A 13,560-nucleotide genomic window follows, 5' to 3' on the forward strand; every position below is an offset into this window, starting at 1 on the left:
GCACAAAATATCGGCTTTTAAGGATATTTAAAATGACAGTTTCATTTAAATAAGTATTTTTTCTTTATTTTCTTATTACTCTTATTTTATTGAAATATTGTTGTTTTTAATATCACAAAAAGATGTCAATTTATGCATAGTGAGATAATCGAGAATAATTGAAACTTCGTGATCTAATATTTTAGTTTCAAAGTTCATGGGATTGACTAGAATTTGACTACACTCAAGATTTAAAAAGACTATTCCATCCGTCTCATAAGAATATGCACTCTTTCCTTTTTAGTCCGTCCCACAAGAATATGCACCTTCTAATTTTTTTTAAAAAAATTCTCTCTAATGAGTGAGACCCATTCTCCATTAACAATATTTTGTTTACTTTTTCTCTATACATCTCTCTTATTATCAAATTTGTATTAAAACTCGTGTCGAACACAAAATGCATATTCTTTTGTGACAGAGAAAATATTATAATATTGTGAGAATTGTTTGTATCGTCAAATATAATGAAATTTTGCGTTCATTCAATTCGTTTGTTCCTCCACTCAATACTTCTAGTAGAAAATATTTTTACTTTATTATCATTTTGATTGTTTTTAAATTTTTTTAATATGGTAGAACATTAGAAGTTTGATAGTATTACTTTAATTGGTTAAATTCATATCATGCATACAAAACTTATAAAAAAAAATCCAAACTTGTGCCGCTAAGATCAAGATCAATGCTAATTTGTGAAATTCATCGAATCATTTAAAACATGCGAGTAACTGAGTACACATATATGAATTGGTCGAATTCATACCAACATGCGAAACGTGTATGCGACCAAATTAGGTACATTGGTATGAACTACTCGAATTTGTACTAGTATAAGAGACTTGTCTGAGCACATGTCTAATATCCTAGTATGAAATTACAAGTTCATATCATGATCCCAAACCTTTTTATATAGTATGAATTCAAATTATACACAGTTAATCATGTAACACCAAACAAAGCCATAATTTATGAAAGGATGAATCTTGAGATCATCTTGAAAGAGACTCTCAAAATTGAATCAACTATCTATCCGTCTGTGTGAAGCATTGATAAGGCGCGTAGAAGAGTTGAATTCCAAAGCACCAGTTTTCATTAGTATGCTGCAAAACTACCAAACAAAGAAACGCATCAAAAACACAAACCAAAAAGAGAAAGTGAAAAAACAAAAACAGAAAAAAGAAAAAGGCAGCAAGCTGCAAACAAAACCCTCCCAAAAAGCAAACCTCAATTTCAATTCGATCCAACCATATTCCCCCAAATTCAACAATCAATCCATGGCGGACTCCCCCGCCGGAGCTCCCCCGCCGCCGGAGCTCTCCAATTCCACGGCGCTGCTGCTTCGCCTCATGAGCAAGCGCCGGACCTGGGTCTGCCTCTTCGTCTCCGTCTACTCGCTCCTGCTCTTCCTCTCCTGGAATTTCCTCAAATCCGTCCTCTCCTGGTACGAATTCGAGTCAGCGCCGCCGTCGGGCTGGCCGGCGCTCTACGCCTCCGCGCTCCTCGGCCTGGCCTTCGGAGTTCTGTCGATGGTCGCCGCGCTGGCGGTCGCGGTCCCGGCCACGCTGGTGACGTGGATAACCGTGCTGGTGCTGCTCACCTTCTGCGGCAAGCCGAGGAAGACGCTGGTGGTGGAGGGGAAGAAATTGACGGCGGAGATCACCGGATTCGTGGTCAAGGTGCTGATCAAGGAAGGGAATCTCGTGGCCGCTGTTTGCGCCGTGCTTGGATATTTTGCCCTTGTTAGGCATAGGGAAAACGGCGGTGGCCCTCTCGATTTTCAATGAAATTTCCCCAAATTTTTGTAACGATTATGTAATATATAGTCTAATTAATGTCTAATTTTGAAAACTATCTGACTGCTTTTTCATTCAGGGTGAGTTTATCTGTTTTTGTGACTCTGTTGCCAATTGTCTCTTGTGCTTGTGCAATTCTCTATTTGTGGAAAGGTGACAGTCTCTGAATTTGTTTGCCCAATTCAATTCAAGAACACCCTCAAAAGCTGGGCATTTGTATTCCTCAAATAGCCAAACATGTCCCATTTCTAAGCAAATTGGATACAACAACATTTTGTACATGCATATTTACACACACATGAAATATGAATGAATCTAAGCCAGCATTAACTTATTTAGTTCTGCTTCATCTATGCCCATGAACATTGCAAGAAGGCTAGAATGGTCACTTTTCCTCTTCTTTGATGCATCACAGACTGGGGGATCCATCTCTATTTCAACTGTTTCTGCTTCTGCTGCAGCATCAGATTCTTTTCTTTCTTCCGGAGGTGGGCGTGGCTGCTCGTCGTCTTGCTCTCGAGACGAGCTTTGTTTTTCGTTTACCAGACAGCGTGACCTGAGGTTGACAACGTCTTCGTTGCGATGAGCATATACAGCACCTAAAAGCACAAAGAAGAAGTGGTTTGAAGTTTGATGATCCTGCACACTATCAAGACTTGTTTTTGGAAAGCAGGAAGCAAACTCACCTAGATCTTCGAGCGTTGGCTTTGCCTTCGTTCTCCTTCCATCTGAACGCCCCGCTGTTACAGACGTTTCTTGTGGAGGATCGTCAAAATAGATCCCTTGCTTGTCATGGACTCCCACGATGTTGCTAGTGAAAAGCTTATCAGAAAGATCTCGGAACAGATTGCAGATCCCGAACAATTCGCCTCGAAACTCCTTCGAATCCTTCAGAAACAAATTCATTTGAAATGAGTCGAGCGAACACAAAGTATGAGAGTTTTGTACTATGAAAGAGTGATAGGTCATTTACCTGCACGCCTTCAAAATACCGCTTCTCCATCTTGCCTGCAACGGCAATATTCGAGAGCTGCTGCTTATACACCTGCCTAGTGTAGACGAGTTCCTCGAGAGAACCAGCTGAGAGAAGACGGAAAACAGTCACATGCCGCTTCTGGCCATAACGGAACGAACGATCTTGCGCCTGCAAATCCTGGGCAGGATTCCAGTTTGGGTCGAAAATCACCACCCGATTTGCACTCACAAGATTTAGCCCTAGCCCACCAGCTCGAGTGGATATGAGAAACACCTGAATTCAGAAAATTTCTCCTAATAAATAAACAATCAAAATTGCAGAAATACAAATCTCAGAGTTGGTGAGCAAAAGGGACCTGTTTACTCGGACTTGAGTTGAAGTCATCCACGAGAGACTGCCGTACACTAGTTGGAGTTGAGCCATCTAGTCTCGAAAAGCTATAGCCTTTCCGTATTATGAACTTTTCGAGTATATCCAGCATCCTACAAGACACGATACAATGCATTGGAGTGTATCGTTGATCACAAATTCACAATTACAACAAACTTGGAAACATCTGTACACAATAGTGAAATCCGAGTTCAAGAACTACAAAGCAAAGAAGATGCATAAAGAAATATAGTATTAACCTCACTGAATAACTGAAGAGAAGAATCTTGTCGCCCATCGAAATCCAGGAATGCATTAATCTCTCCAAAGCCCTCATTTTTCCACAGTGCCTAACATCGCTAAGGCCCATGAAGCTGCCACTCTGAGTGGCACTGCCTCCTACTGAATCAATGTCGGTGCTGAATACAGCAAAAGCAAATTCCGCATCCTTCATTTGCTTATCATGATCATCCTTCGGGCTAGGCTTGATGAGCTCTAGATGGTTGCTTATCTATAAAATATGTACCCTCCCATCAGCATCTCACGAGATGGAGCAGATTAAAGAGCACAAATGAAGCCTAGTAAAACAGATACCTGCTGGAGTTTCACCAGGCAAGGGAGAACGAGGCAAAAAGGGCACGAGTCACAACCTTCGGGGTTGTCCCTATGAAGATAGGGCCAAATCATACCGTTTGGAACCGTTCTTTGACAACACTCGGCTTGTTTGAGTGGGCTGCCACAGCTGCATGGCAAGTCCTTGTTGATGAGGCATTGGATATCGGGTAGCTGCAGTATCCTCTGGTAAACTCGTTTTTGCAACTCACTCATCGCACAAAACACAACATTATCTTCCTTTCCCATCATGAGGTGCCCAATGGTTTCGTCTTTTGTCCTTCTGAGCATATACTTTTGCAGCACTGAGACTAAATGCTGTTTCCGCTCTTCAGCAATCTGAACAAACCGTTGTGGAGCACTTGATCTTTGACCGTGCTTGAGAGGTTCATCATAAAATTCCCGAAAGTGCTCCCGTGTCCCCAAGCCACCAGGGGCCACCAAATCAAACAGATTGAATAATTCCATTATCTTGTTCTGCATCACAGTCCCCGTAAGACCATAACGCTTCAGTGTCTTAATCTTCATACACGCTGTATATAGCTTCGACTTCTCATTCTTAAGCCGGTGTGCCTCATCAACAATAATAATCTCCCACTGGATATCTGACAAAATGCTTCCTTGTATTCTATACGTGTCGAAGCTGGTAATGATAACCTCAACGTCACCTGCTTTTAGTTTGTCGATCACTAAATCCCGATTCACGCCATGGTAAACAGCAACACCAAATGTGGACCATTTGGAAAACTCACTTTCCCAATTAAGGATAACAGAACTGGGGCAAATGATTAGCACGGGACCCTTCGTCTCATCTCGATTCCCATCACGAGACGTTAAAACAGTATCCGATTCATCCGAACCCTTCCCAAACACAGCAGCCAAGAAAGCAATTGCTTGAATGGTCTTCCCCAATCCCCTATTGCCGGCATATGATGGATTCCATAAAAGGAAACATAGACGAGAATCAATTTATACAATCAAATCATATTTTCATAAACACACATTGTTCAAAAAAAAGAGAAAAATAAAACCAATAATTTACACAAACATAAGAGAAGTTAACTTACATATCATCTCCGAGAATTCCTCCATGGTTGTTCTTGTACAAGTTATGCAAAAACTTCACCCCTTCTCTCTGATGTTCCAAAAGTCGACTATTAATCGACGCCGGAACCTGAAAATTGGCATACAGAAACCACAATTCAACACAAAAGAAATCAAAAAAAAGGAAACCTAATTCACTCCAAAGAAATAATTCAATTTTGAATGAAGTGGAAAATATTCATTAATAACAAAATGGGAGCTCGGGAAATCACCTGAACAGCGGGAATTTCACCGGACAACGACAGAAGAAGCGGTTCATAAGGTCCGGTGTGATCGAACGAGCGAAAAGACTCCAATTTGACATCTACTGGTCGAATTTCCGCCTCTTTCTCCTTCTCCTTCTCCTCGCATTTAGAATTTCTGCTTCCAGCGTTTAAATTGGGGTCCGGATTGGAGGTATTGAGTTCGTTTGGGGGCGAGAAATGGGCGGGATCGTTGAGGCGGAGAAGTTGGCGGGAAAGTGAAGATTTGGGGGGTTTTCTTGTTGGAAGTGAGGGGTGAGAAATTTGGGAAGAGGATGAAGATTGGGAGGAGGTTAGAACGGATTTGCAGGGCTTGAGCGCCTCCTTGAAAGCGTTCAATGACATGGGAAATTGGAATGCTCAAAATTTTTGGATGGGTTGTAGTACTAATTGCATGCTTTGCATTTCATTCCACCGCCATCGACTTCATCAAAAGCTTCCCCTGCAATTTAATATTTTTACCAATTTAATATTTCCCCCTCTACCAATTGATAATTTATGCAATTAGTTACAAAAAAGAGAAGATTTAATGTAGCACAGTTTTATAACATACAAAAGGCATAAAAGGTTAAAACCCATATCAAATTGAAAAATCTTATGCAGTGTTTTAGCATTCATTCCTTCAATATTTTGAATAAAAATAATTTTAAATTTTTGAAAACATAACATGAGTCTTGCAATAACAAATTTATGCTACATTATCATGGTTCAACTTATTTACAAAATTATATTGAAGGTTCTTCGACAAAATCATTAAATACAAACTTTAAATGGGTACTCCATTTAGTAGTAGGGTCTCATTATATACAAATCACCCCCTTAGTCATAGTAATACATCAGGATTTAGGTCATCTGAATTTCTATTTGGTATGTTTGTAAATTCTGGGAGTAAATAAATTGTGTGCGACTTCTTTTTACCCTAATCGACTAACCGCCTTCTTCTCCAACTTCACACCCCGGACGATATTTCATCACCAACACCATACGAGTTTCAAAATGGTTGCGACAAGGAATTCGACGATTCAAGGTTTATTGGACGTTTATTTTTTATGATGACCGATTGTCGATAATCAATTTTACTCCTATATAGTATGTTTTGAACTGGAACCGGATTGCAATCCGTTTATAAAGATCATACAAAATATATGTGGAGTGTAAGAAAACTTCATATCAACAAGGGAAATATTCAAGTGCGTATACAATTAAAACAATTCAACCTAAGTAGTTGTCGACTAGCCAGTGAGACTTGACAAATATATACACCTTTTTAACTATACAGCAAATCAAGGAAGAATGCTCGAGTCAGGGATATTAGGGTCAATTCGGACCGTGTAGTAACAGATGTCTGGTCCATTAAGCTTCTTCTCCAGGCACAAGTTGTTCATCTGATTCTCTGGTATCATCTGTGTCGTAGTTCCAAAGGTGTTTGATCTCGCCTCTTATCCATCCCAACAAGACACAAGTTCCTGGGATTTGTAGAGAGCCATTTGATTCGTGGAACTAAAACAGAAAGGAATGTAAGAATAGGTGATTTAGAGAAAGGGGAAGGAATTCATACCTAGTGTACATGGAACTAGGTACAGAAGAGCTGGTTGGCCATGCCCGTCCATCAAATACAACGCTAAGTATGTAAACAATAGGCCTGCAGCAAAATGAAATACTTTTTCAGTAATTATTCACCATCCCAAATCCTTCTCAAATGAAATCGAGCAAGAAGCTGGTATAGTCAAGAACCGAGGTAGTGATCATGGGTGCACACATTATAAAGTCTAGATTGAACTTTATTTTCTATTGTCAGCAGATGTAGTGTATATACCAAAGAAACAGCATCACAAGCGTCCATTTTTAAATAATTCTAGTTAATCATATTATATTTATCAGACTTGTAGTAAGTTTGGTTAGTCAAGAAGCAGAATGTTGAGGCAATCTCACTACATGGAGAATTTACCAATTATATTTTCTAGCAGTTAATGGTCTTGTCACCACAAGACCATCTTGCTAGAAATATAAACATGAAATTATTCAAGACAATCAACATGTCTAATTAAACTAATTAAACTGATAGTACATAGCAATTGGAAGACAATTAACATATCAGTGGAGGAAATAACTATTCATGGGCACTAAAATATGACCAAGTTGCAAGTATACTCACCAACTCCATAGCCGATTGACAACCACAGGAAGTATCCATTTAAGATCCCTTTCTTATTAGCTTTGTCAAATCTGCAATGAACACCCATAGATGGACGACTTCAGTCTTCAGATGAGGGAAACAGTTAGGGCAATATTTTAACTATAGCAGGTTTCATTACTTGATTTATACGCATATCAGTACACAATTGAATTGACTAAACAGAAAAGTTACAAAAACGTATGGTACAAATATGAAATATTGCTCCTTTAATATTACATATCTCAATCAAATAATTATAGTGATATAAGTAAGATACCTAAAAGCAAAGGAAACTAACAGGCCGGGGAATAGAATGTCCCCAAAGCCAATCATGTTATAGCCATAATATGGGTCAGCAAGTCGAGGAACTCTCAGAAGCATGGGGATCGATTCTCCACCGCTTTTATCACCTTCAGCAACCTGAATGACATTAGAAGAACCAGAGCAAGACAACTGAGATAAAAGAATGCAAGAGCAATGCTGATAATATCACCCAAATCTAGTTATTGGTAAGATCCTACAAGCCAATCTTCAATGAGTAAGCACCAGGACAAATAGGAAGATGGTGTAAAGAACTTAAGATCCAAAGCAGAGGAGGCAATTTTTACGTACAGTAAAGATATCATACGCACCTCAGCTTTGTAAAGATTTAAAAAGGCAGAATATCTAACAAATTTTCATTTCAAATAAGTGAAAGCTTTAGAAGAAAAAGATGATAAAGATGACGGTATTCGGAAGCTTTCAGGCATACAAAATGAGGGAAACGAGAAGGGTATGTGTAAACTTACTGCGATCATAACACTGTCCTGGAATATAAATGGAGATAGGAAAACCCAAAAGATATCGTACACGAACGCACAACACAAAAGTACTGTAGCAACCTGAAAGTTGGCATGAGATAAAAATTAAAAGATGGTAAAATTATGTTCCTAATAAAGTGTATCCACATACCTTTATGTTTGGCAATTGAGCCAATTGTAAGACAGTTATCATCATACATATACCCTGACATCCACAAAAATTATCAATACAATTAAACTTTGGAGAAAATGATAATGGTTGTCGCAGATTTTAGAGTGTCAAAGAAAATGTCAAAAGGCCATATGCTCACAAGCAAAAAGGAAACAGTCTCAATGGAGAAATTTCAGGACATATAGTTGTGAACCTGAGGATTTGGGGTAAACATGATGTTCACAGAAAAACATGTGTCCTGGTGTACACAGTCACATACGGCAAATAAGTGTGAATATGCATATATTGGATTAATATTATTATCAGCAATTTAATCCAAGATCTTCAATAAATGAGATTTCTTAGAAGATGAGAGATAAAAATAGACAATGCATTGTAGACACAGGGTACATTTAGCTTGACATGACATTGAATGATTTCATATTAAATCATTAAGGGGATAGGAGACCAAGTTATTGCGCAGAGTAGCCAAAGCTTACAAGGATGTCTTGTCCAATCCAAGAGTAGGACTCCATCCGGGTAGCAGCCCAGGCAACAGCAAACAGCACACAGAATATCAGAACAGCTAAAGAGAAGATGGAAACTTCCCCTAGAAGTGGCAGATTCATTCTCTTCTGTTCGCTACCCCTGAAATTGCTGCTCAAAAAGCAAAGCAAATACAAAGGTTACTATAAATTCATAAAAGACTTAGTTGTCACAGAAATATCAGCGTTGCTGTTTTCAGAAACACAACTAAATCATACCTCAAGACCAATGAGACAATACAATTGTGCATTCCCTGATAATGACAAAATCATTAATGGAGTAAAAAGGTATTCACACAGTCACACTTGATCTCATTAGTTCTACAGTCAAATGAACACAAAAGACTAGGAAACACTTGAGGCTGATTCCTTGTGCACAAGCAAACAAACACATTATAGTGAAAGTATCTTTGAAACTGAATGTGCATCTAGATGATGAAATGATGATTGAGGACAAGTATAAATAATATATATTTACCTCAATACCTCCAATGCAGAAAAGTATGATCAGCAGCCAGATGAACCATGAAGACATAAAGAAATAAAGCAGTAGCAGAAAAGTTGATGCCGTTATAACAAAAACTATAGCACTTTTAGCACTTATGTGGAGAATTTCCTTCTCTTCATCATCCTTGTCTGCTACAGAACCAGAATCCTAACATAGATATAAAATATAATTAGTAGTGTATGCATCACATGTATTAAATAAAAAAGAAATGAAGTACCGTTTTCTAAAGTAAAACGGTCACATGAAAAAAAATAAAAGAAACACTATCAGATATGAACAGCGAGAAGCATATCACATCCATCAGCTAATTGTCATCCAAGTCTAATCCAGATTACCCTTTTTACACTAGGAATCAGTATTTGTATGAACAGAACATAAAAGCACATTAAGAAATTCAAGGAACCTGTGGAGACAATTCATTATAGTGCACATCAGTTTGCTTTGATCCAGTGATTTCCGACCAAAGTGAAGCAGTAACTACTGTCCCAACAGCCATCAACCACAAGAATATCACTGAGTAGTCTAAAATTGGCCGATCCGGGGAGTATAATAGAAGCTCAACTGTTTCATCAGAAATAGATGTGAGAAGTTTGAGATTATAAAAGAAAGACGCTATTTAAAAAAAATATTAAATACTACATTCGTCCTTTAACATAGAAACTTTTGAAACAACACGGGTTTTAATGCATAATTGGTAAAGAGAGAGATAGAAAGAAAAAGTGATTAAAGTATAGTTAATGGAGAATGGCCCCACCTCATAAGAGAGAAAAGATTTCCTCAAATAAGGGGCGGACCAAAATGGAAATAGTTTCTATTTTAAAGGACGGAGGTAATGACAAACATAGACACCAAAAGCATTTAGGAAAATTAGGCAGTAGGCTTCTTTTTACCACCATCTGTAACTGGGAAAGTGTTTCAACATGCCAATTCCAATCATATATGCTCTACCAGATTACATATGTACATGTCAAGTCAAGCTGCAATAATACCACATTTATAATTCGACCAACATTGGTTTTGGAAATATTCACTTAGTTTACTTTCGTTATGTGCAAGAGTAGAGTGACTTAAGTCGGAAAAGGATTCCACAGGAACTAGCAATAGCTACAGAGTCAAGCCAACTGAACTCCATCATTTCTCCTGACTGCTCTAAATGTACAATTATCACTTAATGTTCAAAATGCAAGTATGAATTGGAGATTAAAATAAGGACATACTCCCTCCGTCCGTGAATAGGAGTCCCGTTTTTCCATTTTAGTCCGTCCGCGAATAAGAGTCCCGGTTCATTTTTACCATAAATAGTAATAGGGTCCCACCTTCACCTAACTCATTCCACTCACATATCATTTAAAACTAATATATACAAGTGGGACCCTATTCCACTAACCTTTTTCCACCCACTTTTCTTAACATTTTCTTAAAACTCGTGCCGCCAAGGAATGGGACTCCTAATGACGGACGGAGGGAGTACAAAACACTGATACCACGTTCTGAAAATTTACCGAAAATCTTGAAATAACAGTCAACTGGTTAGAAAAAATAGATAAAGGTACTTGAGAATAGATGGTGAAAACATATAAGAGAGCTAAGTAACATCACTCTGAAATACCTACTCAAAATTATTCTCACCAAAGCATATAAGAATGTATTACCTTTTCCACCATTAGCCATGGATTTCTTTAGTTCCTCTCCTCCTGACTTAGAGATTGTAATAACAGGAATCGTGATATTTAAAGTAGTATCATTCCCACAACTCATCTGCACAAGACCTATGAAGTTCAAGCAAAGTAGCATCCATTAAAAACCAAGTGGGATAAACTCAGATAATATATGGGGCATTAAGTAATGCAACGCTACATCAAAATAACATAATATATGCATCAGCAGTATAGCCAACCTTCCTCATCATTTATCACTATCAGTGCTGCTGCTTCCCCAGCTTGAGCAACTTTAGCCTTAGTTGTAAAGATGCAATCACCACGTACTGTCAGTGCAATAGAGCCTGATACCTGCAGGATAACAGAAAAGACTCTTAGCATTATGGTCCAAAAACTAGCTATGATGATATTTTGGTTTCTTCCCAATGAAGGAAAAAGAGTGATCCTTTCATACTGAACTCTGCTTCATCAAGCTATGAAATAAAACTCATATATCAACAGTGCATCCAGCCTGCCCCACTACTTTTAAGTCCATCTCTATTGATTATAAGAGCTCCTAATTTATAGTACAAAAATCTTCCTAGTAATTTTTATGATATTGATCTTTTATTACAAGCAGTCCAACAATGTAAGTTCCAAATCGACCTAGAAACTAGCAGTAATCTCATATTCCAAATTATGACTTTAAGAAATCCAATATAGACTAGGTCTTGATGTCTGAGATCTATCCCATAATAGACCAATGTAGCAGCAGGAAGCAGGCCCTTCATTTCTTAGAAGTTCCACCAAGGTAATTACGAAAGCCTTCATTCCATTGTAGCTTCAATTAGTTGTTAGTTTCTTATCCTTTTTGTATTATACTCCCTCTGTCCCATTAAAAATGAAACGCTTTCCTTTTTTGATTGTCCCATTAAAAATGAAACGTTTCCTAAAATGGAAACAATTCTATCTCTACTTTTTCATCTCTCTTACTTTACTCTCTCTTCATTAACTCACAAAACAACACTGCATAAAATCTCGTGCCGATTCTCAAATGTTGCATTTTAAGTGGGACGGAGGGAGTATATTTTAGCTGATACATAGCACTTAGAATGCTGTGGCCAGTACCATAAACTGTATCCAATTGGACCATCAGGCCAGAGCTAAACTCATGAACAGGCTAAAACTGCCAAAAAATTATTCCAACTATAGAGGTTTTTAGGAGAATTGGTCACCAGTCATAGAGCACTTAGAGTGCATCAAAATCCTAACAAAAATAGTATGACAGAAAATAAAAGTATTATAAAAATACATTAGAAGACGAGAGTGAACAGCCATTTAAAGGATCTGCAAAAACGGCCAAGAAACGGTGGCCTTCTTCAGCATGAGCAGGTAACACAGACCCAAAATCGGCAGTTAATCCACCTATTGCCTCCTTCTCCACACCATCTACCCACCTTTTGACCTTAACCTGGAAAGCAAAGAAAGAAATCAGCACATACTGAATGAACGGTTTTCTTTTCAACATCATGATTAGGAAGTTGAGACAAAACATAGCTAGAAAAGAGATATGTAAATTTGAGTTAGCATCAGAAAACTGTTCCTCCACTGTCAACTTAATCATCACCACACAAGAATAACTAATAAATTCCTTCTCTGGCACCTATAAATTCATAGTACAACCAAATGTCGTCCTATTTTAACTTGTTCCTATTGTCGTCCTATTTTCACAAACGATCACAGGTCGACCACACCAGCAAGCACAAAGACGTGATAGTGAGCCTAAGTTGCTTCTCCCGCATGATTGCCCATGGTTATCGCTTTATCAAACCTAATCAGCCTCAAACATTATTGAGCTTAGATATTATTCAGCTGCGTGTTGCTATCTAAAACCCACGAACACACGCACGCACACACCAATGTTGATATAACCGAATAGGAGCGATTGAATTAACAACAATTCAGGCAGATCAAGACCCCAAAAAATATTAAAATCTCTAAAACAACCTTGGAGGTCAGATCATTTACATACCAATCGGAAGTCGTTACCGCAGGCAGCGGATTCTTCGTCGGGGGCAGCTGGAGAAACGTCATCTCCGACGGCAATTGATGACAGGAACAACAAAAAAATCCCCAATTGCAAAGCACCAGCTAAACTCGCAGACCGTTGAAATGGTGCAGCCATACCTAAAATTTAGGAATTCTGCGAATTAATCAGCCGCAGATACAATGCGAGTCATTGGCATTCCAATTTGTGCATACGATTTCGAGGAGGAGGGAATTACTGGTAAGAGATCGAAGCAACCAGTCCATATTCAAAATTTGGAGGTGAAAATGGAGGAAAACATTTTGAGGGAAAATGGGATACGTGGTAATTAACAAGTGGCACCCTATAATTAAGTTTATTTACATTTTAACGCATCACATAGTATTTCCACATAATCTTCCGCTCGCGGCAAGCTATCTTTAAAATTATCAAATGAATACTCTCTATCTTCCAAGATGAGATACGCATTTTTCTTCCACTTCTGCATTATTTTTTCTTTTATTTAAATATTTTTTCACTTTAATTATTTTATATTTTCTCTGTCCTATTTTAAAAGTTTTGATT

At 38.2% G+C, this 13,560-nt stretch overlaps 3 protein-coding genes across 3 annotated transcripts; 1 reads left to right on the forward strand and 2 right to left on the reverse strand.

Moving 5' to 3' along the window:
- Positions 1-1,133: 1,133 nt before the first annotated feature.
- LOC125216917 (pyrroline-5-carboxylate reductase) lies at positions 1,134-1,884 on the forward strand. The gene has a single exon (XM_048118704.2). The coding sequence runs from the start codon at positions 1,134-1,136 to the stop codon at positions 1,818-1,820; it is 687 nt and encodes a 228-aa protein (XP_047974661.1). The 3' UTR covers positions 1,821-1,884.
- Positions 1,885-2,015: 131 nt separating this feature from the next.
- On the reverse strand, positions 2,016-5,591 carry SWI2 (switch 2). Its single transcript, XM_048118703.2, has 8 exons — positions 5,103-5,591; positions 4,854-4,960; positions 3,769-4,702; positions 3,435-3,685; positions 3,161-3,287; positions 2,803-3,078; positions 2,516-2,717; positions 2,016-2,428 (listed from the first exon to the last, which is right to left on the reverse strand). Exons 1-8 carry the CDS (start codon positions 5,475-5,477, stop codon positions 2,145-2,147), a joined length of 2,556 nt encoding a protein of 851 aa, XP_047974660.1. The 5' UTR covers positions 5,478-5,591; the 3' UTR covers positions 2,016-2,144.
- Positions 5,592-6,280: 689 nt separating this feature from the next.
- Positions 6,281-13,414, reverse strand: LOC125209439 (signal peptide peptidase-like 3). Its single transcript, XM_089066280.1, has 15 exons — positions 13,235-13,414; positions 12,982-13,136; positions 12,262-12,420; positions 11,210-11,321; positions 10,965-11,081; positions 9,716-9,873; positions 9,283-9,459; positions 9,024-9,058; positions 8,760-8,916; positions 8,260-8,313; positions 8,097-8,189; positions 7,586-7,728; positions 7,288-7,358; positions 6,691-6,774; positions 6,281-6,598 (listed from the first exon to the last, which is right to left on the reverse strand). Exons 1-15 carry the CDS (start codon positions 13,260-13,262, stop codon positions 6,486-6,488), a joined length of 1,656 nt encoding a protein of 551 aa, XP_088922406.1. The 5' UTR covers positions 13,263-13,414; the 3' UTR covers positions 6,281-6,485.
- Positions 13,415-13,560: the final 146 nt, after the last annotated feature.

This window comes from Salvia hispanica, chromosome 3 (assembly GCF_029641045.1).
Source record: "Salvia hispanica isolate PSC_SH4W2 chromosome 3, Shi_PSC_v1, whole genome shotgun sequence".
NCBI lineage: Eukaryota > Viridiplantae > Streptophyta > Magnoliopsida > Lamiales > Lamiaceae > Salvia > Salvia hispanica.

Excerpts from the sequence above, each read along its gene's own strand:
- LOC125209439 (XM_089066280.1), bottom strand. The coding sequence starts at position 13,262 with ATGGACTGGTTGCTTCGATCTCTTACCA. Across the intron at positions 9,059-9,282 it reads TCTGCATTGGAGGTATTGAG|GGAATGCACAATTGTATTGT; the intron begins GTAAATATATAT and ends TGTCATTATCAG. Across the intron at positions 8,190-8,259 it reads CTCAATTGCCAAACATAAAG|GTTGCTACAGTACTTTTGTG; the intron begins GTATGTGGATAC and ends GCCAACTTTCAG.
- LOC125216917 (XM_048118704.2), top strand. The coding sequence starts at position 1,134 with ATGCTGCAAAACTACCAAACAAAGAAACGCATCAAAAACACAAACCAA.
- SWI2 (XM_048118703.2), bottom strand. The coding sequence starts at position 5,477 with ATGTCATTGAACGCTTTCAAGGAGGCGCTCAAGCCCTGCAAATCCGTT. Across the intron at positions 3,686-3,768 it reads GCCTGGTGAAACTCCAGCAG|ATAAGCAACCATCTAGAGCT; the intron begins GTATCTGTTTTA and ends CATATTTTATAG. Across the intron at positions 2,429-2,515 it reads GCCAACGCTCGAAGATCTAG|GTGCTGTATATGCTCATCGC; the intron begins GTGAGTTTGCTT and ends TTGTGCTTTTAG.